At 37.7% G+C, this 27,032-nt stretch overlaps 1 protein-coding gene across 6 annotated transcripts in view; it reads left to right on the top strand.

The window, feature by feature from the left end:
- Positions 1 to 27,032, top strand: part of LOC127973534 (neuron navigator 3) — a 137,697-nt gene that overhangs the window by 65,623 nt on the left and 45,042 nt on the right. For all 6 annotated transcript variants that reach the window (XM_052577378.1, XM_052577377.1, XM_052577376.1 and 3 more), the window contains exons 6-10: positions 1,294 to 1,362; positions 4,659 to 4,807; positions 8,827 to 9,853; positions 13,439 to 13,551; positions 20,894 to 21,002. In XM_052577378.1, coding sequence (XP_052433338.1) covers positions 1,294 to 1,362; positions 4,659 to 4,807; positions 8,827 to 9,853; positions 13,439 to 13,551; positions 20,894 to 21,002 — 1,467 coding nt within the window. The remainder of the gene's footprint in view (positions 1 to 1,293; positions 1,363 to 4,658; positions 4,808 to 8,826; positions 9,854 to 13,438; positions 13,552 to 20,893; positions 21,003 to 27,032) is intronic.

Below are 27,032 nucleotides of genomic sequence, written 5' to 3'. Positions count from 1 at the left end.
AATTACGAATAAATAATTTTCCGAAGAGGATCTATGACTTCTGGAAGCACCTCTTTTAGTAGCTTAGATGGAATAGAGTCTAACATACATGTTGTAGGTTTAAAAGTTATACAATATTTCCTCTCTTATAGCAGAGAATGAATGGAATTATTCTTCAGGGGATCTGTAGTGCACTGTCTGATGTGATACTGTGGCTGACGGGTGCATGGCTAGAATTTTATCCCTAATAGCATTGATCTTGGAAGTAAAGAAGTCCATGAAGTCATTACCTCTGTACTGTTGTAATGTTGGGAAATGTCTGTGCAGTTGATGCTTAATTTTTCATTAATTCAGCCACTGTATTAAATATTGTTTTCTTCTAAAAGTGAGAAAAAGTAAGCTGATCATTTTAAGAGCTTTTCTGTAAGTAGAACAATTTCCCTCCATGCAATACGAAATACCTCTACTTTTGTTTTCTTCCAGCTGTGCTCCATTTTCCAGGCTGCTCTCTTTAGGACGCAAATGCGCTTGTTATACCATGGTGTCGGACTCTTTAAGCATAAAGGAGCAGCCTTGAAGTGCTAGAAAAGAGAGGGTCTATAGTTTCTGCTGTGTCTTTGCTCAGTAAATGTATAATATATATGCAGAATCATACTCACCCAAACTTTTGAACAGTGCATGTTTTTACATAAATAACAAAAAAAAAAAAAAAAAACTGTATAAAGAGGGGTCACAGTATATACAAGTTTCAAGTAAATTATTCCTGAAAGAGGTGTGTGCTTGTGTGTGTGGGAAAGAGAGTGTGTGGATAAGTCTAATTTTAAAATATTATGACTGGAGCTGCAGGAATATCTTCTCTGTCAAATGGGATTTCTTTCTCTGAGTTATATGTTGTTGTGGAGGTCAATCCAAACCGATCAGTGATTCACCAGAATTGAGAATAAAGCTCTCACTGCATTCACACAAACACTTATGTGTTTATGAAGATTATGATTGGCTTAGAACTTGTACAGATCTTCAACATACAACAGTGGCAAGAACAGAAGGACAGTTGGAGGAAATACACATACTTGTGGTTTGAGACGAGTGACATGTCATGTGAATCTGAGTAGGTGCGGACAGAGGCCATGCTGTTTGTGTTTGCACGTGTGCGCCAAGCCCTCGCTAAGTGCCGCCCTTATTGCATTAGAGAGAAAGATGCCACAGTTTGAAAAACAATTCAATCCAATCATTAACTTCATTCCTCTCTCTCTCTCTCCCTTTCTCTTTTTCTCTCCCGTTTCTCTCTCGTTCTCTCCTACTACCTCTTTACAGTCTCACCGCACGATATACAAGTCCACCCGGTCACAGTGGAATAGCAGCCCCTCAGAAGAAAAACACAAGGTAGAGTCTTCAACTGTATCTGTCTGCTCTTGCTCTGTTCTGCCACCTGAAATTCTCAGCAGACCTTCGGGGAAAGCCGAATCTACTTATGCAGTTCAACTCAACTTTAGTCTGGCTTTTTCATCATTAAAAAAAAAATCTTTCTGGAGCTTTTCTGAGGGTTTTGAACTGAACAGCTTGGTTGATTCCAGATGAACAGGTGCAGAAAGTGTTGGATGCACCCTAGATCTTGAATGCGGTTTATTTCTGAGTTTTTTGCCGTTTCAGTCTCCGGCAGCAGTTGTTTGGCCCTGAAAGCATTTGCTCCAATCTCAGAGCTGGTGAGAAGCTTTGTGCTCGCAAAAAGCATTTCAAGCAGCCCCTGGTCAAACTATGTGAGAAATGTGATGGACACTTTGTATGATATGGTGCTTTCTGAACTGACAGCCTGAAGGGTAGGGTTCGACTGACGGCATTATTTGCTCAAAGACAACACGTGCCTGCAGTTTTCTATGAGGTATCTGAGATCTGGTATCTTCTCTCAAAGCAATTATATACAATGTTTGGTCAGTGACCTGAATATTTTTTTTTTCATACTAGACTCTGGTCTCTTCCGAAGTTCAGATGTAATGTATACTTTATTATGTAGATGTTTAGATGCAGTATAAATATGCAGAGAGACGTTCACACCTAATATTGTCATTGGACTGCACAACTGGCCACAGTTTTTTTTTTTTTTTTTGAAAATCGGATCAGAATTTAGATTTATTGGTGATTGCAAGTGAGAATGCCTGTGTTTAGAGGCACCAGAAAACAGATGAACCGTATATCAAAAATCGTTAAAGAGTAAACTGTAAAAATGGATGAATTGTTCATGGCATTTCTTAGGCGTTTTTATTTTGTTTCTCCCAGATGACATCACTATACACTATCATTCAGAAGTTGGGGTCAGTTCAGAAATTAAATCAAATTTCACCAAATCAGCAGATTAGAATGATTTCTGAAAGATCATGTGACACTGAAGAGCGGAGTAGTGGCTTTGATGCTTGCATGGCTGTGGGTTCACAAATGAATGATCACATATTAATGAATTCGAGACACGTTTTTAATTATAGTTAATTAATATTTAATATATTCCAGTAATAGGTTGGTGGGTTATATTCAGTTTTATCCTTTATGAATAAATCAGTTATATATATATATATATATATATATATATATATATATATATATATATATATATATTATTAGTGTTAATTTAATCATTAAACTGAATTGACAGGAGGCTTCAAAGGTTACTAATACACACATACATTTACACAAACAAAAATACACACTCCTGTTTGTTTCCTCAGAGATATGCATATGAAACTCTGTGTCTGTTCAATTCAACACATAATTATTGTGCAGTAATTTGGGAAAGATAGAACATTGTAATAACCTGTAATCTTGTTTCTTAAAGGAAGGAAAGCAGGGTGGATAATAATGCATAATATTAGCTGTCCTCTAGAATCCAAAACTTTTAGTTATATTCAGTGTACTTCAATCGGAAAGATAGTATTAAGATTCAACGGAGATGACAGAAACAGTCTTATTTGATCCTTAAACATCCTGCTCTAAATTTTAATAAGCATAATTTGAAAGATTTTATCTTCCATAAGGCCGTTTTATGCATGCAGGATACAGATTAAAATTCAGTGATTATTCAAACGTTGAGATGCTTTACAGTTGAACTCTGTGAGCCCCAACACTTTAATTCTTACCGTGAAATAAACAAGAACAGATCCAGAGACCTGGTCTAGCAGCTGACCACCTCAGATTCAGACTTTAAAGCAGAATATATATGTCTGTGCCACCAATGCCATCAAACAAACAGTTAGGAAAAAAAAAAAAAAATCTGCTTCCCTTTCATTGGCCGAACTAACATATAGTCCCACCCCGAACTCATGCAATTGGTTAAGCCAGTGTGTTGCTGTGTTGGCTTGGTTGGGATGCTCAAAAAAAAGCAATGCATTGAAAGCGTCATGGATTTTTCAGGGAAATCAACCTATAAATGTCATACTTGTCTCTGAATATAAGTCTGGGTAGAATAAAATCCTTTAGCACAGAGAAACATTACACACCACAGGTTTATTTCAGGTCTATTTTAGCATCATTCTCTGTCTTGAGATGCCTGGTAAGCACAAAATGTATCCTCTACAGGCATATTTGTGTTTGTGAATGTGTACATGATACATTTTTATGCAAATCTTTGCGTAAGGAACATTTCAAGACCAGATTAGAAAACCAAATGTCTAATAAATGCTGATGTCAGATGTTGCCTGCATCCTTGAACCAGGCCAAACTGAATCTGCTCTCTTTTGATGTTTTTCTCTGTACATTCAGCGGAAAAAATTGGCAGAAATCTGCACATTTTAACATGATAAAATGTGTTACGTTCAGCTGAGAGTTACGCAGTCTTACTGATAGTTAAAAGCACGATGAAATTAGTCCGAATGTATAATAAACAAACACACAAAGCCCAGCAGGATTCTGCTGCACTCTCTAAATGCCTTTCATTCAGACCCATGTCCTCAACTCAAGACACTGATGTCCGTCCCAATTTTCACCAAACTAACCTGTTTGAGAAATATCATCAGATATGCTTTATCAGAGCTTGCATATTATGGTGGTCTGCACACACAGGTTAATGGGGAAAAGCAGAAGTGCCTGATGGGAAATGAGCGAGTGATGAAGCAGTGTCATTAGAGGCTTGATGAGACATGCACCTGAACTGCCTGAATCATCGTTCTCCAATCCATCATCTCTAAGAAAGCTATTTGCTCTGATTCTGTGTGATAAGACTTTTCAAAACATTTGATCAGTGATGAGAATTTCAAATGATGAGGGTTTTTAAAATGAAACTATAACTGAGTCTTTATTAGGTCATCAGTTTGGTTTGTTAAAATCAATTGTCTATTGGCATAATCAGATTGAAGGAAGGTGAAACAGCTGTCAATGTCAAAGAATGTTATCTTGCTGCTGTTTTGTAACCCCGCAACATGTTTATGAGCCGTTGTTAGGCAGATGTGTCACAGGGTCGTGTTTCCCAATTAAACACTGGCACTCGTGAGTCATTAACAAGCTTTATTCACGAGTAAGTCATCAATATTATGAATGGTGCATGAGACAATGCAAAGAAACACACACACACCCGCCATGCAATATTTATTGCAGATTATAGAGCAATTAAGAGATGTCTATTGTGTTGTCATATTGAAAAATGAGCTGTTTTGTGATTGAAACCCAAACTAATGAGTGCAGTATGTGTGTTACAGGTTGCCAGGTCCCTCCAAAGTCCCCGCTGCAGGCAGCGGCAGTAGCAGTAGCAAAGCCCACGGATCCTCAAACCTGAACCGAAGGAGCCAGAGCTTCAACAGTATTGACAAGAGCAAACCACTGCAATATGCTAGTGGCAATGACAGAGGTGAGCAATAAACAGAATCTTAATATTCAAATCAAGCTTTCTGCACATTACTCAAATGAAACAGCAACAGCTAAATCCTGTTATCCACTAGATGGTGCCACTATCACAATGAACAATGGCGCTGTAGCACAGGGCAGGTTGCTCTGAGTTGGTTCCCTCATGCATTTATTGTTATATTTTCATAATGACATAAATCTGTAAAAAAAAAAAAAAAAAAAAAACTATTTCCTGGGAAATTAAAGTATGATATTGCACTGTTGTTCTTCTCTGGTGTGTTATTCACATCTGAAAAGGTGATCTGCCATCGGCATTCACTGTCCTCCTCCAATATATTCGGAGATGACGTTCATGTTACATTTCTACCTCTTCCACATAACCAGCCTATTCAGAGTTCACTTCAGATTTCATCTTCCTGTCAGAGCCGAAACATCATTCAAAGTTGACTTCATAAAACCACATGGCTATTTAGCCACCAGTGTGTAAATCTCCACAGGCTAAATTGGTTACTTCATAAATCTGTGCTCAAACTGATGGAGTGTGTCGATTGAAGCAGGGTTGGGAGTTCACAGACGTGTGACCTGTATTTTGCTCCTGGTTCACCCCTCACTGCAAGGCGATCAGTGAAGAAAACGTAACTGATTTCCCGACCAGACTCTTTGTTTTGGCTGTACTGCCCAGTTAGATTAATACCGGACTTTAGCACAGAGGCTGGTGTTCCCAGACACTATTTATGGAAAGGGCAAGACAGTACACACAAAGCCAGACAGAGGGTCTTACATGGCAGACGGGAGCTTTGATGAATCGGAGAGTCCTAATAGGCAACATCTCTCTCGAAACTTATTCCTGCCCTTTTCCATCAGGCCTAACATTACTCAAAACCTAGATTTACAGGGCTACTGCGCTAGTACTTCCATAGATGAGAAAAGCAAACTCCCATCTGCCTTTTTTTCCCTCATCTTCCTTTTTTCTCTGACCAAAAAGTCTCCCGCACTGGAGAAACTATGGGAGGGGCTGGTAGAGAGAACAGAGCTCTGTTCCAAAACCTAGTGAGCTGCCTACCTAGCATTTTAAGGCATCGTAGGTGTTCAGTTGACACAAATGCTGTTCCAAGCAGTAGGCAGAACAAATGATTTTGTGTGAGATGCAATGTTTTAGCCAAATTGTAAAGGTGCGATCCCAGTTAAATTTTGTAGGCAAAACAAGTCAGTAGCGATGTATGAAGCAAACTCACACAGCAGTAGCTTTCAAACCAATCATCTTCCTGATGGTCAACATGGTGAATGTGTGACCAATTTGAATCCATTACCTAATCTGCACCAGAACATCCATCCCCCTCATTCAAAACTGAAATTGTGTGGATTTCTACCAGTTTTGCCTACAAGAACAACAACAAAAATTGTGACTGCAAATGAACGCAGTATCACATGTTCTTTATTCTTCATAAGAGAGGCTATCCCAGAATACAGTTCTGAAATGCATTCAGAAATGGTCTGGAACATATATTAATGGGCGAAATCGTGAATATTGTTTCACTTTACAGTTAAAAGAGACAGTTAAACATTCAAAATGTTAGCTGTAGGAATAGAAGTCCCGTCATGCAGAGCAAATCACCACAAAAATGTGCATTAGCTGGATCATCCTGACAATTTTCAATGATATGATTTTTGTCTGTGCATGTGTTGTTAAAGCATCATTTCTAACAACAGTTATATAGATTTAAGGCTGTCCCTATTTAAATAGATCAGGGATTTACACATTTTTTTTCAGCCAAATTCCTTAGACCTAGAATATTTTTTGAAGTAAACATTTCAATAAAGTAACAACAAACAACTTTGTTAGCTTAGCTACATGCTAATATCTCAATTGTGAATTGAGTCTCATTTGTGCTTCATGCTGCCTACATAGATTATTCAGTCACTTTTGGACTTTCGTGACAGTAAGGACGCTGCCTTTGTAGCCCACTAGGCATCTCACTAGGTTTTGGAACAGAGTAAGCATGTAGTCTTTCGTTTCATGGCAGGCTTGAATAAGAATGTCATAATCCCGAGTTTGACCTTTAACTGATTTAATCCTTAACCCCAAATCTGTCAACACCCTGTGTTACATCTCCTACGTATTTCAGCACAAAGCCTCTCTGTGGACGCACATCTCATACTGTTTATAAGCCCTGTGCCAAGGTAGTGGGCACAAACACTTGCATGTTAAATAGTCTTGTATAACAAAGCTAATTTCACCATTCACACAGGCTGCGGGAGTGAATCATCACGTTTGCTAGCATTAGCTCAGTCCAGAAGGCTTTCAAAAGCACTGTGTTCAGTTTCTGGATTAATTTTAAGGAAATCAGTGTTGTTTAGTACATTTACTGAACTTTTGGCATAGCTTCATATAGTAGCACCTGTGACGAAGATGGGAAAGATTGATCAGAACTGGGCAGAAGAGATAACAGAGAGCCAGAGGCAAAGAAAATGCCTAATGCCTGCAGTCCATTCATGATTAGACAAGAGTGGATTAAGATGGAAAATCGTCAATGCCATGTTTGCTGTCATCACACCTATCAATGTGTTTGTTTTGAAATGTGTGTGGCATCCTTTCAGACTTCCCAGAACAAAGTGGTATTTCACTTTCAACATAAAGTGGTATGGAAAAAAGGGTAGCTATGGTAACCCTGTTTCAATGGTCTGTTGTGTGTATGTGTGTGAGTGGCTGTTATTTAAGCTGCTGTTATCTCCAAAGACAGGGTTAATTTAGCTGACACATGCACTGAAACCGATCCACACAGCGCTCATTCACAGTCCAATCTCTGTTCACTCTACTAGATTTTCAATGGAACCATTAAATCCCATCTATTTCTGTCTTCCTTTCCAGCTTAACTTTCATATGTCTGTGTGCAAATCAAAGTTATGTGCAGCCTGAGTTGCTGTAAGATTAATTTATCTATCTGTCTGTCTGTCTGTCTGTCACACATTTATGACTCAAATTTACATTTCCTTATTGTGTCTGCATGTTTAATTTTTTTGGAATTTCCATAATTCTCAGTTGGGATTCTCATTAAATACTTAATATATATATATATGTATATATATATATATATATATATATATATATATATATATATATATATATATATATATATATATATATATATATATATATTTTTTTTTTTTATAAAAATAAATGTTTATGCTAGTTGCATGAGATTCACTCTTAAACTGTTCGGAGCATTAGCATTCCCCTTAGTACTGGCACCATGGTATGTTGGTGAAATTACATAGTAGTACCATGGGTTTTTGGTATGTACCATGGTACTGTTTGATTACTGTTTTCATATGCATTGTATTTACAAGGTACTCAAAACAATATTATACACAGCTTTTTTGACAGTAATGTATAATCCACTGAGACCTAGTCAAAGCGATTCAATTTATGTGGACTAAATTTGTAATGCATTTTGAGTCTCGGCCCTAAGCTTAGCTATTCACTGTAGCAGTCATCACTGGACTGATAGTAAAGGCCTAGACAAGTTGTAATTTAAAGGATGTTACATATCTGCATTGTTATGCTATCAAGGGGCTTGATAAATCTGTTTCCCCCACATTAAAATTATCTATTTATATAGTATTAAGTACGTTTATATATGTTATCTTGAGAGACGTGTTGATTTCTCCCAAAATATTACTGCATTTACAAAGAGCAAGAGGGTATATGGAAACAACAGAGTATTTGAAATCCCACAAAATCAACTTAGGATCCAATTTTCTGCCTGAGTGCTTCGCCGCATTGCTTGGGATTTCAGTATGCGTTGGGATTGCAGAGCAAAGATTTGGATGGAGCATCTATTCCTCATGTGTTTGTGGGAAGCTTTGCCTTTTTTACGATCTCTTTCTACTTATGCTAATATTTGACTATTGTGGTAGTCATAATGTTCCTCCTTGCCAAAGACAAAGTATGTATTGCTTCTAGGGTGTAGTTATATCAGTCTAACATATGTGTCCACTGTTTGGTCTGTTTCTTTGACGTAGAGTCGGTGAAGGGCATTCCTCTGCCAGGCAGCATGAATGGCAGTGGCTCGGTGCCCTCCAGCACCAGCGGGCAGCAGCTGGCCTCTGCCATCCCCTCTCCAACTGCTGGAAAGACCTGGCGCAGCAAATCCATGAACATGAAGCACAGTGCCACCTCGTCTATGTTGGCCACCAAGCCGCCCAGCCCAACAACTTCCCCAACCCCTCCCTCGTCATCCGATCACCTCCGGCCCCCAATCACAGACTCCTCCAAATCAGCCCCCGGTAATCAGCGCTCCATGTTGGAGAAATTCAGACTCATCAACCCTAGATCTGCATCCAGAACATCACCCTCAGTGGCTGAAATGGCTCTCCAGGAGGAGGATGACTTGTCGGAGTTTGGAGATGAGGGGACCTGCAGTCCTACACCACCCGGCGGGATCTCAAAGCAGCAGGGGAAATCCCCTGCATCCTCCTTTGCACCCCCAAACAAGACCAACAACTGCAAGAACCACAACAACAAGTCCTTGCCCCAGCCCAAAGACAAAGAGGACAAGAACAAAACCAAGAACAAAGCAAGCACGCCACCCAAGGAGGAGCCAGTGATAGCGGAGCCCTCTAAGAAAGGCTCCAAGATTGCCAGCCTCATCCCCAAAGGAGGCAAAACTTCTGCAGCCTCTGTGAAGAAAGAAAGTGTAATCCCTGTCTCCAGCAGCATCCCCAAACCTGGTCTGAAGGCTCCAACAGCAACGGCCAAGCCTGCAGCAAGCCAATCCAGTGTGCCTGCAACTAGTGTACCTGCTACAGGTGGTGAGAAAACCAAACTTAGTAAAGGTGGTCAGTCTATATATATGCAGAGATCCTTGGGAGGATTGGAGAATCGGAAGACCAGCATGGTGTCGTCAACCAGTACCTCAGCACTTTCTGGATCCGCCACATCTGGGCTGGGTGGTGGAGGAGCTTTAGCAGGTAATGGGACAGTACAACTTCCCCAGCAGCAACAACACAACCATCCCAACACGGCAACTGTCGCCCCCTTCATGTATCGGTGAGTGATTCTTAAATACAATTGCACATGATTTTTGCATTTTCAGATCTCTTGCTTTGCATATTGTGAATGATGGTTGCTGAAGTTGTGGGGGGGGGGGGGCAGCTTAATTATTACAGATCTGGATCTGTAACGTTCAATCACAGAAAAGTACATAAGATACCACTTCTGTTTCTTTACAATTTATTATTTCACCCTAGCAATATAATTAATGGCAGGTGGGCTTTCCTTGTGATGTCGTCCCTTTGGATAAAATTATTTCTGAGCTAAAGTTGTTGGACAGAAATCCCTCCAGCTGGTCATTCTTCAACCCTATTATGTCCTCATCATGGACCCAGCTGACTTCTAGTCCTAAGCAGGGCTCCTAGGGTCTAGATATCCAATGACCCTTAGAGACTTAAAAGGGCAAGACTCAGACAAACAGACAGATCTGGGTTCCTGAGTTCTATTCTGGGTTGTGAAATCATTATCATTATCCATCAGACAGCAGGACCATGTCTCTGTAAATACCCTCAATAGACAGGCAAAGATGAAACCCTCATCCCCAGGAGGTCCAGAATAATTACCTCATCTTTTACTTATTTTGCACACCACTAACCAGGCGGACACTTTTAAGAATCTCTGTAACCAAATGTAACAATTCTCGATAAGATTCAGAAAATAATTTCCTTTTGGAAAAGTGGAAAGTCATTTATTCATGATAGATCTAGAAAGAAAGACATTTTTTAGTGGTGACCTGGTGGGAAGTGCACAGTGATGTTTCTGTGCAAGCTAACCCGGCTTTCAGTCATTTTCCAGTCAATCGTTTCTCCACTCTGCTGTCACTTTAAAGGCAGAGCGAGAAATTTGGAGGATGTCTTGTTAAATCTGAGTGTGGGGGGTGATTTTAACAAAATTGATCTATTTTTCAGTATAGACTGTCTAGACAATTGTTCTTTTTTGACCAGGCAAAGTGAGACCCTGCTTACACACCAAGGCTGACAGAGCATCATAAAGCATCTTTAGTTACAGGCAAATATATGTTTAACCAGCAATCTATCTATAGTTTATCAAACCAGCTTTTAGATACACAGACACCTACCCACTGATCATCTGTCCCTTGTATCACCTATCCAATCACCCAGTGCTTTGTAAGAAAAAGCAGCGGGTAAATGTCTCATCTCGACGGTATTATTAGACCAAGTGGGAACCACTGAGCTGTTTGCCAGACCGCCTTGTTTAATGGGCATGGTCTCTCTCAGTCCTCACAAAGAGACTGATGAGGGTGAATATGTTGAAGAGAAGGTGGGAACAGAAAAGAGAATATGTGATCGATGGGCAAAGGGCATTCATAACAGTTTGAGTCAGCTTATTAAAGAGAAAGAGAGTGTTAATGGGCCTGTGATAGACAACAAAAAATAATAATGACATGAAAGACAGATGAGAATGTTGAAAACGAGAGCCAAAGGGTTTTGTCCTTGAGTGGTTGTGTATGTTCAGTAGCTGGTTTAATCCTTTGCTTGAATATAGAGCTCTCAAACCCAGTTACCTTTGTGTACCTGCACAAACTGAACCTTAAGAGTTTAACAGTTCTCATAAAAACACACTTACCTCCTTACCGGCCTGCCACAGGTTCATTATTCACAGGAAGACGGTGGGGTTTTCTTAAAGCTGTGTTTGGCATTCTCTGTGCCATCTCATAAGGATTACAACCTAAAGTCTTTATGGAATTTTAAACTGGAGCTCTTATCACACTCCTCTCCAGTACTGCAGATCTTCCTCTCGAGAGCTTTGCTTGACTCTGTAAAACCCGCAGGGCTGCGACAGCCCGTTGAGAGATGATACATTGCATTTCCACAAGTCCACATGGTTATCATGCTCCTAGAACTACAATAAGGGTCAAACCTTTTGGCATGCTTGACAAGGGCAGTTGAGTTGAGGATGTTGCATTACCAGCCTCAGAACTGTATTTCTGTATAATTTTTCATTTTAATTATATATTCACTACTATTTAAAGGTTTTGGGTCGGGAAAAATTATTGTATGTTTGTGAAATTTATTGTCTTATGTGTCCATTTTTCTAAAGTTTGATTTATAATCTGAAAGCTGATAAATAAATACACTTTCCATTAATGTATGGTTTATTAGAATCAGACAATATTTGGCCAAGACACAACCATTTCAAAATCTATAATTTAAGAGTGCAAAACAACCAATACTGAGAAAATCACTTTGAAGTTCATATTACTAATCAAAAAATAAGTTTTGATATATTTACAATAGAAAATTTAGAAAATAGCTTAATGGAATATGATATTTACTTAATATCCTAATGATTTGGGGCATAAAAGAAAAATGTATAATTTTGACCCATACAATGTTTTTGGCTATTGCTAAAAATAAACCCCAGTGACTTAAAACTGGTTTTGTGCTCCAGGGTCACATATCTGATTAAAAATATAGTAGAAATGACAATATTGTGATATTATTATTACAATTTAAAATAACCATTTCAATCTGAATATATTTTAAAATGTAATTTATTCCTGTGATGGCAAACTTGACAAATTTCCAGCAGTTTATCTTTTGTGATATTATATTACTGGCATTGACCAATTTAATGTGTCTTTGTTGAATAAAAGTAAACATACAAATAAATGTATAAATAAATTACAATAGTAGTGTTTGCCATTGCCATTATTTAAAAATTAGTTTTATGTATTTATTTATTACATATAAATGAATGATTTATCAGGTTATTCAGTATTTTTCTGTATTAAATGAAATTTTATATACATTAAACATTAGAATATTTTCAATGTCCACAATAAATTCTAGGATTTACTTGCTGTCTAATTTTGCAGGCTTCTGTTTAAGCCTTTATTTTTGGAGTGATGTTTCCTAAAAAATGATGTCTAGTTGGGTAGCTCACATGGGTTTGGAAGCTTTTGTATTTTTCTTCCACTGGCATGGAGAACAGTGGGTTGACCAACCATCCACTGCCCCTCCTCACATCAGCACTCTCAGCTTCAGTGAAGTTGCTTGAAAATTATATTAAAAAGATTTTTAATATAAAACATTTTAGTTGACCTTCTCTTGAATACGTCTTTTATGCAGTTTCATCACTTAATGAGTTCATTCAGCTCTGAAAGTTTAAGCCCTCTTCCTTTCTGTTTATTTATTAATTATCGGCCAATATTTATTGTGCACCCCTAATATCTATACTTTTTTTGTTGTTGTTGCTTTGTTTAAATTGAAATACTAACATAACTAAATAAACAAAAAAATTACTTAAAATAAACTGTATAGGCATATATAAAAAAATCTAATTGAAATAACAAAAACAACAGCAAAATTATGAGACAAACAAAATTTAAAATGAAAACAGAAAATATAAAAAAAATAGTCTAGTTCAAACTATAATCAAAATCTGTTATAGTATATTAATGTTACTAAAATTAAAAGTGCATTGATACTTTTTTTTTTTGTCTTTTAAAATAAATGGAACTTGGATTGATCTAATGCAAAATTCATGTTGACTGTATGCATGCAAAAAAAATCTACTCTGTGTAAAATGCTGAGTAATTTTTTCTTTTGTTTCACTCAGGACATATTCAGAGAACGACTGCACAACTGTGGTCCCCCCTGAACCTTGCCTCAGTCCCACAAAAGACTTGGTCTACAGCAAGACCGCCAAACAGTGCCTGGAGGAGATCTCAGGTACAGTAGGATGAGTACTGCCACATGTACACTTGTACACCTACACACAGTCAGACATAAGAGAGTGGCACAAGCCCAACACACACACACAGAAGCCAAAACACAGGCACAGATTCTCTCTGCAGGCCACTGATTCCATGTTGCTATCGCAGCAAGAAAAGGTCAGATATGACAGGTGGACAAAGGCTGACCTTGTTTGGGAGGCCAGGCTGCAGAATGTGTTGTTTATTTGTGCTTGTGTGTATTTCTCTGTGTGTGGGACTGTGATGTGACAGCTGATTAGCTGAAGATAGTTGCCTGGGGATCAGGCTCTGCTTGCACACTTCTCTTAACAACCAGTCGGCGAGCAACTGTGAGAAATAAATGCAAATCGTGCCCAAATACTGCATTTACCTGTGCTGCAGTTTCTGTAATTCCAGGGTGCACTATGACATGCAGTCCTAGTCGTTCATTTCCTGTGTGCATATTTATCAGCACAGACACTCTCGTTATATCCCTCTGCAAATGCTCTTGGTTTATTTCATTTATTCATTAATATTAGTTTTAATCAGGTTGGGATCTGATCATCTTGTTGTATCCCTGAGGTTCCCTGTTTGTAACTTTACTACATTTTGTTCATAATTAACAATCTAAAACAGCTGAAAACAAATTAGACTCGAAAATTGTTCCTCAAACCAGCCAACTCTTCTTTAATGAGATATAAATTAGTGCTCCAGCTTGCACAAAAATGCCTGGAATGTCAAATTAAAGTGAATAAACTGCAGACACAATGTGGTCAGTGTTTGCACGTCAATGAGAATGCAGCCCTGCTGTGGTCATTTTGAAGCTGAGGGACATTGTTGTCTGCAAGTGGATCTAGACGCAGCAATAACATCATGACTCATGGTCAGACATTTGTTGTGTGTTTTGCATTGCGTTAGAGTTTGGGAACATCTGGTCATGTTTGAAATGCTGTGGTTTGGGCAGTAATGCGGTCAGGGAAACCTTCATATGGAGTGCTTATAGATGTTAGCCTCAGAACTCACTTCCTGTTGAAGTGCATTGTGGGGTCCGCCCGGTTGTAAAATATGTTCCACTCCAAGCAAGTACAAAAACAAATTCTCTGCATGTACCTGTTCCGTTTTAGCACATTTAGAAGGCTGGTTGGTGGGGGTAGTATTGCAAGAAATGTAGACATTTATTTGCTGAATTGTCTGGAATATAGTTTGGATAAGCATCTCTGTTATGTTTACCCTATTAGCTCAGTGCTGGAATTTTTACAAAAATAAAAAATATCTGTTTAATTCTGAAATATTACACAATAAATTTTGTGCTTCTCTGGAGTCATTTAATGAAAAAAAAAAAAAACTTATAACATAATATAATATAAACATTTGGGCCTTTTTTAAAAAAATGCTAAATAATTATACATAACATTAAATACAATATTTAAACAAAGATTATATATTATATTATATTATATTATATTATATTATATTATATTATATTATATTATATTATATTATATTATATTATAGATTTTCTGTCTATCAGCAATATAAGGTAATGATACTAATAGATTTTTATATTGGGGGTCCTTGTTTTGATTGAAATCCTGGGGCCCTATTTTAACGATCTAAACGCAAAGTGTAAAGTGCACGGTGCATGTCCAAATCCACTTTTGCTATTTTAACGATGGAAAAATGGTCCGTGCGCCGGGGCGCATTTTTGGAATGGGTTGTCCCTATTCTGGCATAATGTTCAGTAAACCAATCAGAGTGTCATCTCCCATTCCCTTTAAGAGCGAGATGTGCTCGCTCCATGGCGGATCACTATTTACATGGAGGAACTCGAATGCTTCTCAAGCAAAGAAACTGATCTGCTTGTGCGTGAAGTTAAAGCATGTGAGCAGATCATCTACGGGACAAGCAGGAATTCACCAAAGCGTCCCGAGGTGAAGAAGTCGTGGGATGAAGTAGCAGTGACTTTGTCCCCGTAATACGTAATACGTACCATAATAAAATACACTGACTTATTAAACACCTTGATTAAACTGAGGAGTTCAGCGAGTGATGTTTTGCTGAAATTACCTGTTAAGTGGCCAGTCAATCTTTCAGTCGTCTGCGTTGGATGCAGGCTTTCAAATAGCTCCACGCGATGAGTCTGTTAATATATATGTGTGTGCATTGGCACAATTGTTTAATTAATTTGCCAGTTTATTTCATAATTATAAGTAGTAATAGGCTGAATTGCAAATAGGTAGCCTAATTCTAATACACGCAATGACTATCCATCATTAAAAAATTTTATTTATGTAGCCTACACAGTAATATTATTTTACACTGTAATCCTTTTGTTTTTAATATTTGGCATGTTTTTGTGATGCGCATCCCTGTGTGTAATAAGCAATGTCAACGAGCACTGTGGTTTCTACCAACGCGCTCTTTAAATAACAAACAAATATTGCACCATTGACTTTAGACTTTAGACCAGGTTTGAGTTGGCACAGTCTATTTTCAGCTCCTTAAAATAGCAATGCACAACACACCTCTTATTTAGACCAGCGCGCACAAATGGGCGCAAATGCATTTGCTAATTAAACTTGTGCTACGCCTTACGTCGCATTGCGCCGGGTGTATGATAGGGCCCCTGATTGCTTAAAGTTGAAAATACTTATTTTGGGATATATCTTATTATACATTATCATAATTTAGCTTTTTTGCATAACTTAAATGTATCATCTTAACACCTTTCTCCAGTATGAAGAGTCTAAAGAAGAGATCACAGCCAGTTTTGTCTTACATTATTCCCACCTCTCTCTCTTTTTCTCTCTTTCTCTCTCTCTCTCTCTCTCTCTCTCTCTCTCTCTCATACACACACACAAGGTGTGTGCTGAATTGGTAGCTAACAGCAACGGGAAACTAGCCATCATTGCTGCAAAGAGAAACAGAGAAGAAAGAGGGCGATAGATGAAGAGAATGAAGCAGCTCACAGCATGTTAAAAGGAGCAGGCGGACCCTGAGCTTGTGTCTGAGAATGCACACACACTCAGTCTCTGCTGCTGTCCCTTGGAGCGAACCACATGCGCTTGCTCTAGCCGGTAATTAATAGACAGAGTGTGTGAAGAGTCTTCGGTCGCTGAAAGAGAAACAGGAAGAGGGAGAGATGCTGTGAAGGGCGTGTATCACAATATAACCGTGATCTGGTGCAGATCTGCTTCACACGATCATCCGTGCTGAACTGAAGGAAAGAAGTGTTAGAAGAGAAAGAGAAGAGGAAGACAGGAGGAGCATGCTCTCAATGCATTCACCTGGATGCTGGTTATTGGCTGCGGAGAGCGAGCATGTGTGTGGGCAGGATGATATTTGAAGCTCCATGGAGCAAGGGGCAGCTTTGCGACTGAGCGTGTGCCAGCAGCCACCTGAAGCTCGCAGATCATGTGAGGAGGAACTAGCTTCAAGAAAAGGACAAAAAAGTGTTGAGGGATCCTAAAGAACGTGTGAAAATATGAAGCGAGGAGCCGAGTTTTCTGTGTTCCAGGGTGGTAGCCCACCTTGCAAGTCACCATTGCCTCTCCGGGACAACTTAAACCTCCGCAAGCAACGTTCTCTTGGCAATCTCGTGCTGCTTAGCGATGGGGAGCAGAGGGTTTATGCCTTTGACTTGGATGAACCACCATGCCCACCTTCGTCAGCCTCCGGGACATCGTCTTCATCGCCCTCGCCCCAACATGGCAGAGGTAGCGCCCGTAGACATCCCGACAGCAGCACCCGAGCTCGGTCACTCTCCCTGTCCCTCACCAAGGTGCTTTCCCAATCCGAACACTCCCTTATACCTGTGCCCTGGGGTTGTAAGTCCAACCGGATGGCACCTGCGCATCAGCACCAGCGGCCCGAGCTGGTGGAGAAAGCGGACAGCTGTAGAAAATCGGGTGAGGACCCCGGAGCAGGTCCGGCGGGCACTGGAGGAGACTGGGAGCTTGAGAGTGCCAGGGAGGAGCAGGCACAGCTGGATAAAGAGGTTATACTCACTATGTTGGGAGACCTGGAGCAGGTTTTGAACCCACAGGCACGCCGTAAGTGTCACTCAAACGCATCAGTAGCTTATTGTGCCTTGCTGTTGTCGTGATCATTTTTATTCTTGAACTCTGGGTCGAGTGTGTGTGTAATTGCGTTAGAAATGTTTCTGGGGGGTGTCTGGTTGAATTATGGTGCTCTAATTGTGCTAAAAAAGAACGTTTGGAAGCCAGATTCACCTGCCGGCTATTAATGTGCTGCCATGCTGTCTGCTGCTCTGATCAATAGCTCTATTTACCCTCCTGTCGGTGTGATCAATGCTTGTATTCCCAGTCCATCTAGTGTTAACCGTCAACCACGGGGCTATTTGTTCACAAGCCCACCACCACATCTTATTGAAGTAATTCAGTTCCCCACCACCACATCTTATTGAAGTAATTCAGTTCCCTGTAGCAGAATTCTTTCACACAGCATTTTCAAACAGCATTTTAAGGAAATGTTTTAAATGCTATTTCATATTTTTTTTAGTGGTCACTTTAACTATTGCTAATGCTTAAAGAGATAAGTCACCTAAAAATTAGCATTTGGTCTGAAAATCACTTACCCTCTTTTCATTCCAGCCCTCTGTGTATTTCATCTTCTGTGAACCACAAACGAAGATGCTTTTTAGAGAAATTCAGTGCTTTTTGGCAATACAGTGAAAGTCAGTAGGGTCTGATGTTGAGCTTTGAAGCTGTAGACTCTGAGGTTAGTTTTCACACTGCCACAATGAGGTTAAATCAGTGGAAACTCTCAACTACCATCTGATCAGACATAGCCAGCGGTGTGTCCTCACGCCCTCCTTTGCTGTTGACAGGCTCAAGTGGTGCTTGCAGAAATGTGTCTGCTCACCCAGAGGGCAAGAAGTGCACATTATGCCACCCAGAGATCTCTTGATTTTCAAAAATCTGTTTCAGACGCTTGTATTGTTTGTCTGTATCCAGCATTCACATGAAGTGAGAATAGCCATGCACCTGCTATGTTTAAATGGCTCTGTAGCCATTTAGGGGAGATTTTAGATTTAGGGGAGAGAAATGACTTGCCTTACACAGTTTGGCTGAATGGTCCATTACAAGCAAAACAAATTACAAAACAAAGCCTTCTGGGTAAAAGAGGCCCTGATACATTCATAGTGACTCCATATGTGTTTGTTTGTGCTCCAGGGTCGTGCTATTCTTTGCTGTAGGGATAAGGACGGTCAAATAGTTAAATTGTGAGTTTAAATGTTTTTTGTTTTTGTTTTTCTGTTAGGTTGACATTTTATATTTAATATTTGGTGCGATATGATTTTAAGATGTAACCTTTCAAAGAGGATTTTGGCATGGTAGCTTAAAAAGTCATTTTTGAGATCTTATGTTGCTAACTTGTTTATGTTACTCCCTCTGCAGTCAAATTTTGTAACAAATTCAATCATCTGCTGTGAGGATTATAATGCTCTATATACATATGAAAACAGACATCTTGTACTTTCTTATACCATGAACATCGTTAGATTGCAGTTTAGCCATCTAAAACTGAATATTATAATGCATCCATTGCAAATTGTGTCCGATAAGAATATAAAACAGCCTCAAGACACATTTCTCAACTTTTTTTTCTCCCTCTCATTCTGGCCTTGGATTGGTGGTTAGTCATCATGACACTCTCACACTTGGTTGTGCTCTTCATCAATCTTTTGCACTCTCAGACACATCTTCCACTCAGACGCCTTGAGACAGGATTAATTGCATAATTGCTTCTGTTTGTCAGACAGTTTACCTTAAAAAAAAACAAAACAAAAAAAAACATTGATTTGACTCTGACTTGTCCAGTTCTTTCAGCAGCAGCACAGACATGCTGTCACTCAACATGAGGAAGCGTTTACTTACACAGAAGAAAAATAAGCTTTCACCTTGAAGTATTTGACAAGTGAGAAGCGCTGTTGGAAATAGTTCTAGGTGTAAATCTTAATGTGATTCATCATGGTTCAGATGGGAATCACCTTTTATATTTCTCTTATTTTTCTTTCTTTCTTATTTTTCTTTTTTTTAGCTGAAGGCTTCTATATATTTCATTAAAATGTGCAAAATGTCACATTTAAAATCTATTTTAAAATTAATGCGTATTGTGAAAGTAAATATGAAAAAAGAGCATTAGATAAATAAAAAAATACAAAGAAATGAATGGCCACATATGAGAGTTTCACTGCAACACACAAACAACACACTTAAGATCAGTGCACAAATATACTATGCGATAGATTTTTTTTTTTCTATTAATTCGTGTTTTATATCATAGGCCATGCCATTAACATGGTGTTATATATTCAGGAGGAGTCTGTAATACCAGATATGATTGGATCAAATAAGCATGTCTCTGATGGGATGTGAAAACCCTGCAAACCTGCTGTTAGACCACCTACTGCCATCATCAGCCTTTATCAGTGTCTCTATGAGTGTCTTTATTCATTGAGTTCAATGTAAAGAAAGCACTTTACTGAACCTCTGCAGATCTAGAGCCTGTGCTCTAGTTTTGTTTTCATGAACAACTCTTTTAAGCAAACAAATCATATTCAAATCAACTTTCTTGCTTTGTAAAGCACATTATTGACATCATTTTTTTATTATTATTATTTTATTTTTTATTTTATTTTTTGCTTTGTAAAGGTGTTTTTACAATTTATTTTAATTTATATTAATTTAATTTATAGAAACAAAAGATATATTTTGTTGTAATTTGTGGCAAAACAACATTTCTGGTGTCTTCTTTGCATCTCAAAGCAGATGTTTAAATGAATCAATTAAATGAATGACTCAATGTCTCACACAAAAAGGCACTCATTAGTCACTAACAATAATGCTGAAGACAAGTTTCTCTGAATTAATCTTTATGGGGGAACAGATCCAAATAATATTCTATTGATGAATCTATTATGAGTTCATACCTCTGCTTTTGTTTAGAAAACAACTCTGTTAGATTAAGTCTGTTTAAATTTGACATATTTCTGCTTTATGAGCAAATCTTGCTCCAGCCAAACTTTGAGCCAGGCTTAGGGGTTAAGAATGGGTGTCATAGCGCATGGATTACTCTGTGCTTCACAGAAAAAATGATGACTGTGAAATCTGTCCCTTTATCCCATCAGCTGCACAGCATGCTGTAACTTCAGCGTCTGAGCTTACATGCAAGAGCAGACACCCTCTGCTCCATAACCACTGGTCGCAGCAGGTTTGACTGGATCAAATGCCCAGTCTTCCGGACTATTTACTAGCAAGTGACTTGGCACCTGTAACAGGGTCAGTAACCTATGTTGTCTTCTCTCTGTCCATCAGGGGAGGATCCAGAAACAAGACGGATGCGTACAGTGAAGAACATTGCAGATCTGAGACAGAATCTTGAAGAAACCATGTCTAGTTTACGTGGGACACAGATTAGCCACAGGTGAGTGTTGGGTCATTGTAATGCACAGAAGGAAAAAAACAGCAAAAACAAATATCCAGGCAAGTTTGAGCTGGTTTAGTTCTAGTTTATCTGATGGACCATCAAAATTTAGATAGTGAAGCATGATCTTACTTGTGAAGCTTTTTGCAATGAGTAGTTGCAATGTGTTCTGGGATTGTCTTATCCATATATAAATATATATAGTAGTTTAGTAAAACATCATGAAAAGAAAGTTAATTAGCTCCAAAACAGTGACAGCTGCACTTTCTAAAAATTAGGTGTCTTTTGCCAATTAAATTTTTTTAAAGACAGAGCTCAGTTTGGCACTCACAAACAATGCAAACCCTCACTGTGCCAACATCTTTGCTAACAAAGACTCTCACCAATCTCATTGTGAAATGAAAAATGCTTTCATTTTTGTTGAATTTATCAACCCAAATTCCCAAACACCCAATTACTGCAGAAAATACATAAGCGTAACCACATTTATCCAGCTCTGGAATGGCCTATTTCGGCACCTCTCTCTTTATCTCACTCACAATGTGGACATAATTTCACAGGATAGTGGTTCAGAGGCAGCGCTCTGACATGACAGATGGTGTCGGCCCTCTCTCTCTCTCTTTCCCTCATGGGGAGCATCTTCTTTGGAAATCAATGCTTGGCCTTTTTGTTTTTTTTCATAGCACATTGCCTCTTAAAAGGAGCCAGAAAGGAGTTAGAGACTTCCTCACATTCCCTCGCTATAAAGCTAACCATTTAAGAGCCCATGAATCAAAAAACTCCAACTCTTGGTGTTCATAATGGTCAGATATATATTGTTGACATAGCTGTCAAGCTGTGCTCACAATGAATGAAGATAACTAAAAGCTATTCTACCCTGTGACCAACTAAACAGACCAATTCAGGAGAATATGTTTTCTAACATACGACAGGGTTGCACACATGGAAAAAATGGAGTCAAATGCAGGAAGTTGACCTGTGGTTTTCTGAGACATTGGCCCACTATGTGGATTCCATTACACATACGTTGGATTCTAGCAGGAGCTTTTAAAATTGACTTCCATTCATCTTCAAACATGCCATATGGTATATTTTCTGAAAGATTATAGAGTGTAAGTGTCCTTTCAGAATCTTCTTCCCACACATATTCAGTGCTGTGTTGGGAACACCACACAGCTCTATTGATCTGAGTCTGTTTTCATATTTTGAAGATTCTCAGAGATTACATTTTGTATTGATTGTTAGAAAAATATATATATATATATATATTCTTCAAGGTCAACACAGCATCTCAAAGAAAATACAAATCCCCCTGGAATTAAAGTCAAGAATGTCAAGGGGATTTAAAAAATGTTGACTCAATGAAAGTAGTTACTATAAAGGCAGCATAAGTTAAATATTTTAGTTTTTGATTATCTTTTTATGATTAATTACATATTATCTTAAAAGTACAATTTGTAAGATATTTGCAGTAAAATATCGAAAAACCACTAGGCTAGTGTTATATATTTTGTCCATCTGATTACTAACAATATCTCTAATGTTTTCAACTACTTGCAAATCATGAGAAAATTCCCATTCTAAACAGTGACACTGTCATTGACGTTAGTTACCCTTTGTTACCGCCTTTACTGATGTAGAAACCACATGACAACAGTCTCGTGGACAAATGCGGAAGTAGCTTCGCTACTAGAAAGAGATGCTGATCTCGCTTGTGTTTTACTCGACCGGTGAGTGGTTTTGATTCGTATCTTTACAGAAAACGTATGCTATTATAACCATCAACAAGATTAGTATTATGGGGCGTCTGATCCATAGTCTGATCGCGTCTTTGCATTGACTTTGTATGTAATCTACTCTCGCAAATCATTGAACTCGCGTTAAATCCATGATTTATCTTTCCGTCTGATTGATGACCGTCAGCGGTTGGGTAGAAGACAAGAAATGCCGTCATTCCATGCTCCTTCTTAGCGTCATCAAACCACGCGATTGTTATTGTTTTGGTAGTGCGCCCTCTCGTGGCAAGTCCTACAACCTCTGCCTTTAAATATTCTTATTATTCATCTGTATTGTAAAATATATTATCTCCAGCAGTCTACTATAAATACATTTCTTCTTTATTGTACTCCCATGACTTATAAAAAAATTAAATTTCCAGATTTAAAATAAAAAGATTCATTATATACATAATGCAGTCCAGTGATGACGAAAAAGATGTGTATGAAATTGCTAAAATTGACTAAACACTTATTTTACAAACTTCACAAAAATATTTATGCATTATAAATTGACAAAAAATAATAATAATAATAAAAATTGCGTGAGTCAAACTGTTTGAAATGTTGGCAGATTTATCCAGCTAGAGCTTGTTACATTATATGTAATATGAGCTTGTTTACCATTATATGTACTGTACATGTGTATCTCAAAAATTTTGTAGAAGATTACAAACTATCATAAGCCATAATTGATTACATATGTACCTGATCAGCACCTCCCTATCTTCCTGTAATACTCCCTGTAGAACATTTTTCTAATTTCCACTGATGTTGAAATAAGCTCTAGCTGTTTTCCACCAGTGGCTTCTGTAAGTGTTCTGTTGTGTTCCTTGTTGTGTGTCCATTCAAGGGATAGCAGTGGAGGATGGCAAATTCAGAAAAACGCTGCAGTCTTACCATTTCCCAATAGCACTAGCATGTTGCTAAGTGACGGGTGTTGTCGAGAAGACGAGACATCAGGAATATATATAGTGGAACTGTCAGCTGTCATGAGGAGTGACATTAGAGAGGGAGAAAAACACTGGTGACTGGGCCACAGGGTGATCCGGGAGATCAATAGATTAGTCAGAGCAACTTACCCCAAATGTCCTGCATCCAGTGACGTTAACTAACTCCAGATACATGATTTATCTTATTAGCAAGCCATAAACCTCAGCTCATACGCTTCCTGTTGACTTTGATTTGTAGATGAAAAGGGAAGTCATTGTTTCTTAGTTGTTCAGGGTTCTTTGTTCAACACTATTGGGAGCAGTATATAATACAGTACTGCAGGTATGCTCACATTACACAGTTCCGGAACCACTTTTAGGAAATGCTGGGTGACCAGAGGGCAGTGAATACAGTCTTTAAACCTGACCAAATTTTTGCTTCTAAATACAATCCACACAGTTTGAAGACCTGTAAATACACACCAATCAATGATGTTGGTGTCTCTACATTCTTACATTTTGCTTCTTGAGTTGAATGCATTTTGAATTAACATTATTCAAGTACTTTGATAATATGTATGAATTTGTTTTATAATATTTTAAACTCTATAAATCAGTGTTCTTTTTAGTATTATTCATGTACTATGATAGCATTTATTAATATTTAGAATTAGCTTTTTAATATTTTCAGTTGTAATTTTAGTTTTAGTGATTACATATGCTTTGATGATTTGTATTATTTTTAAACATGTCTATTAAGTTTGTTGTTTGTTTTAGTTGTAGTTATTTAAGTACTTACATTAACGCTTTCAGTTAGCTGCCAAGACAACTTTTGAAATTTGTTTTATTTTTATTTTTCAAGTTAGTTTTTTCTTATAATAATATTTTATTTTATTAATAAGCAAGTTTTCGTTTAAGTTAATGATAACAACACTGTTTGACGTATTTTGAATGAACATTCGTTTACTGTACAACAAACAATAGTATATTTATGAATAAATAATGGCCCAGAATAGTGCTGTAAAAATATTAATGCATTAATGCATAACTTAATGTTAAAGATGCGTTACTGTACAAACTTTATTCATCCTCTTGCATGAATCCATCAAATCTATTTCTGTCTGTACTACACAAAAAATAAAAAAAGTAAAAATTTTAAGTAATTTTCACATAATAACAAATAAATGGCAAGTAACACTTTGAATTAACAATGGCATTTCTGAAAACATACTAAAGTAATGTTTATTTACAAATCATGCAAAATATTTTTTTTTTACAGTGCACCCAAAGTCCCCTTCATCTTTTCTTTTGTTTAATCGTATATGCATGCATGCTTTTGATTCTTATCTGTCTTGTCTACATATTGGCACCATAAATACCTCCAATTCCATAAATCAACTGTGTTGTGTTCAGACTGCAAAATTCAACATTACTGCTTAGATATTTGTGTTTGTGTCCTATCTGTACAAAAACACTGGTCAGTCATGTGTGCGGCCATCACTGGGTTGTTATTCAACCTCCACTGCAGCTGAGTCACAAGTCTCTGGTGTATTTCATAACAGGAGCATTACAGAACAAGCTTTAATAGCCACACTTAGCCACCCTTTCAAATACACCTAGCGCAGCAGAATAACAATAGGCACGAAAGCTGTTTCTGTAAATGAGACCCTCGGATCAGCTCACTTTTTCACAGTATTTGATAATGTATTTCTTCCATAGGACCTTGTTAACCAGCTTACATGCGAGCAAACCACTAATGAGATTCATTCTGAATAGACTTTGATGGTGAAGATATCAATATATGACAACATTGCCTTGGTGCTGATGACTTATTTGTTAAGTGAAAATAATATTCATGCAAACAACTGACTGTCATAGGGATTTTTTTATGCTTGTAGATATTGTTTAAACAGACTATTTCAAATGTATGAATTTGAACAGTATATTTAATGGTAAATATTCAAAATGAAGCCTTCTCATTTAAAATATCCTTGTAATGTGACTATCTCACCACTAGAGAGAGCAGTTGCTGGACAGTCATCTTGGGTGTGTCATTATTAAGCATCGGTCCGTATGCTGTTTTCTCACACGTTCCTGCATCAACAAGTTTGTGATGTGTGGAGACACCTATGCACATATCAGTTCACACATTTATAGTCACGCAGTCAAAGGTCAGGAGGTTAAACTGAAGTGGTGCCCGCGCTAACATGCTTGTGGAGCGAGACTCGGTCTAATATGGACATATCAAGGATCTGTTGTGGGCTGGATCTTGCAAAGACGCTACTGTATGCATCAGTTAAAAAGGATAGTTATTATAGTTTTAAATATGAGTGTTTTTTTAGGTTATTTGTATCTTTACCATTTTATTCCTTTGTCTTTTTTATTAGAATCGTCTTTTATTTATTTTAGTTAACAAATATAAAATAAGAAATTTAAATGGTTGCTTTACATTTCTAAGGGTTGTGTCATACACAGTATATGTGTAGCATTATCTGGTGATATGTTTCATCAAAAGTGGGTTATACAGTTTGAAAACATTACAATATAATTGTGTCGATTAGCATTCCTATTTATGTCACTCGCACTCGCTTTTCAATGTACTACAATTTACAAGTGAAAAAAAACTAAAACTTTTACTTGGCAAGGATGCATTAAATTGATCAAAATTGTATGTCAAATAATGCTGTTCTTTAAATTTTCTTTTCATCAAAGAATCCTTAACAAAAAACAAAGTTTCCACAAAAATCCTTGGCAACACAACTGTCTTGTGCTTATCGTGTGTCACTGAAGATTGAAGTAATGGCTGTTGAAAATTCAACTTTGCCAACACATGAAGAAATGTCATTTTAAAGTATGTTCAAATAGAAATTTTTTAATTTAAATCTTAATTATATATATATATTATTATTATTATTATTATTAAATATATATTATTATTATTTTTTTTACTCAAATAAATGCAACTTGGGAGAACAATTTAAAAAAATCCTACAGATCCCAAACTTTTGAACAGTAGTTTAATTATTTGCTCATGGGCACAATTGTTTTGTAGCAAATCAACTCAGTAGTCAACCATATTTGTGTATTCAACATATAAGTCTGAGTCGGCACAAATATTCAAGCAAGTAGGTGGATATTTTAAACTCTAAACTTTACTTTAAGAACAGTGCTGCATTGCAGGGTACAGAATGATCCTCAAAACTGTCAAGCAAGCTCCACAACTTGGCACAGGTGTTGGATATTTATTACTTTAAATCGCAAGTCAGCTCTTTCAGAAGCAGAATATTGATCTAATAACCTAAATCCGCCAAATTCTCTCCTCT

Source organism: Carassius gibelio, chromosome A4 (genome assembly GCF_023724105.1).
Source record: "Carassius gibelio isolate Cgi1373 ecotype wild population from Czech Republic chromosome A4, carGib1.2-hapl.c, whole genome shotgun sequence".
In the NCBI taxonomy this organism is placed as follows: Eukaryota; Metazoa; Chordata; class Actinopteri; order Cypriniformes; family Cyprinidae; genus Carassius; species Carassius gibelio.
This window is presented reverse-complemented; position numbering and strand designations above follow the sequence as displayed.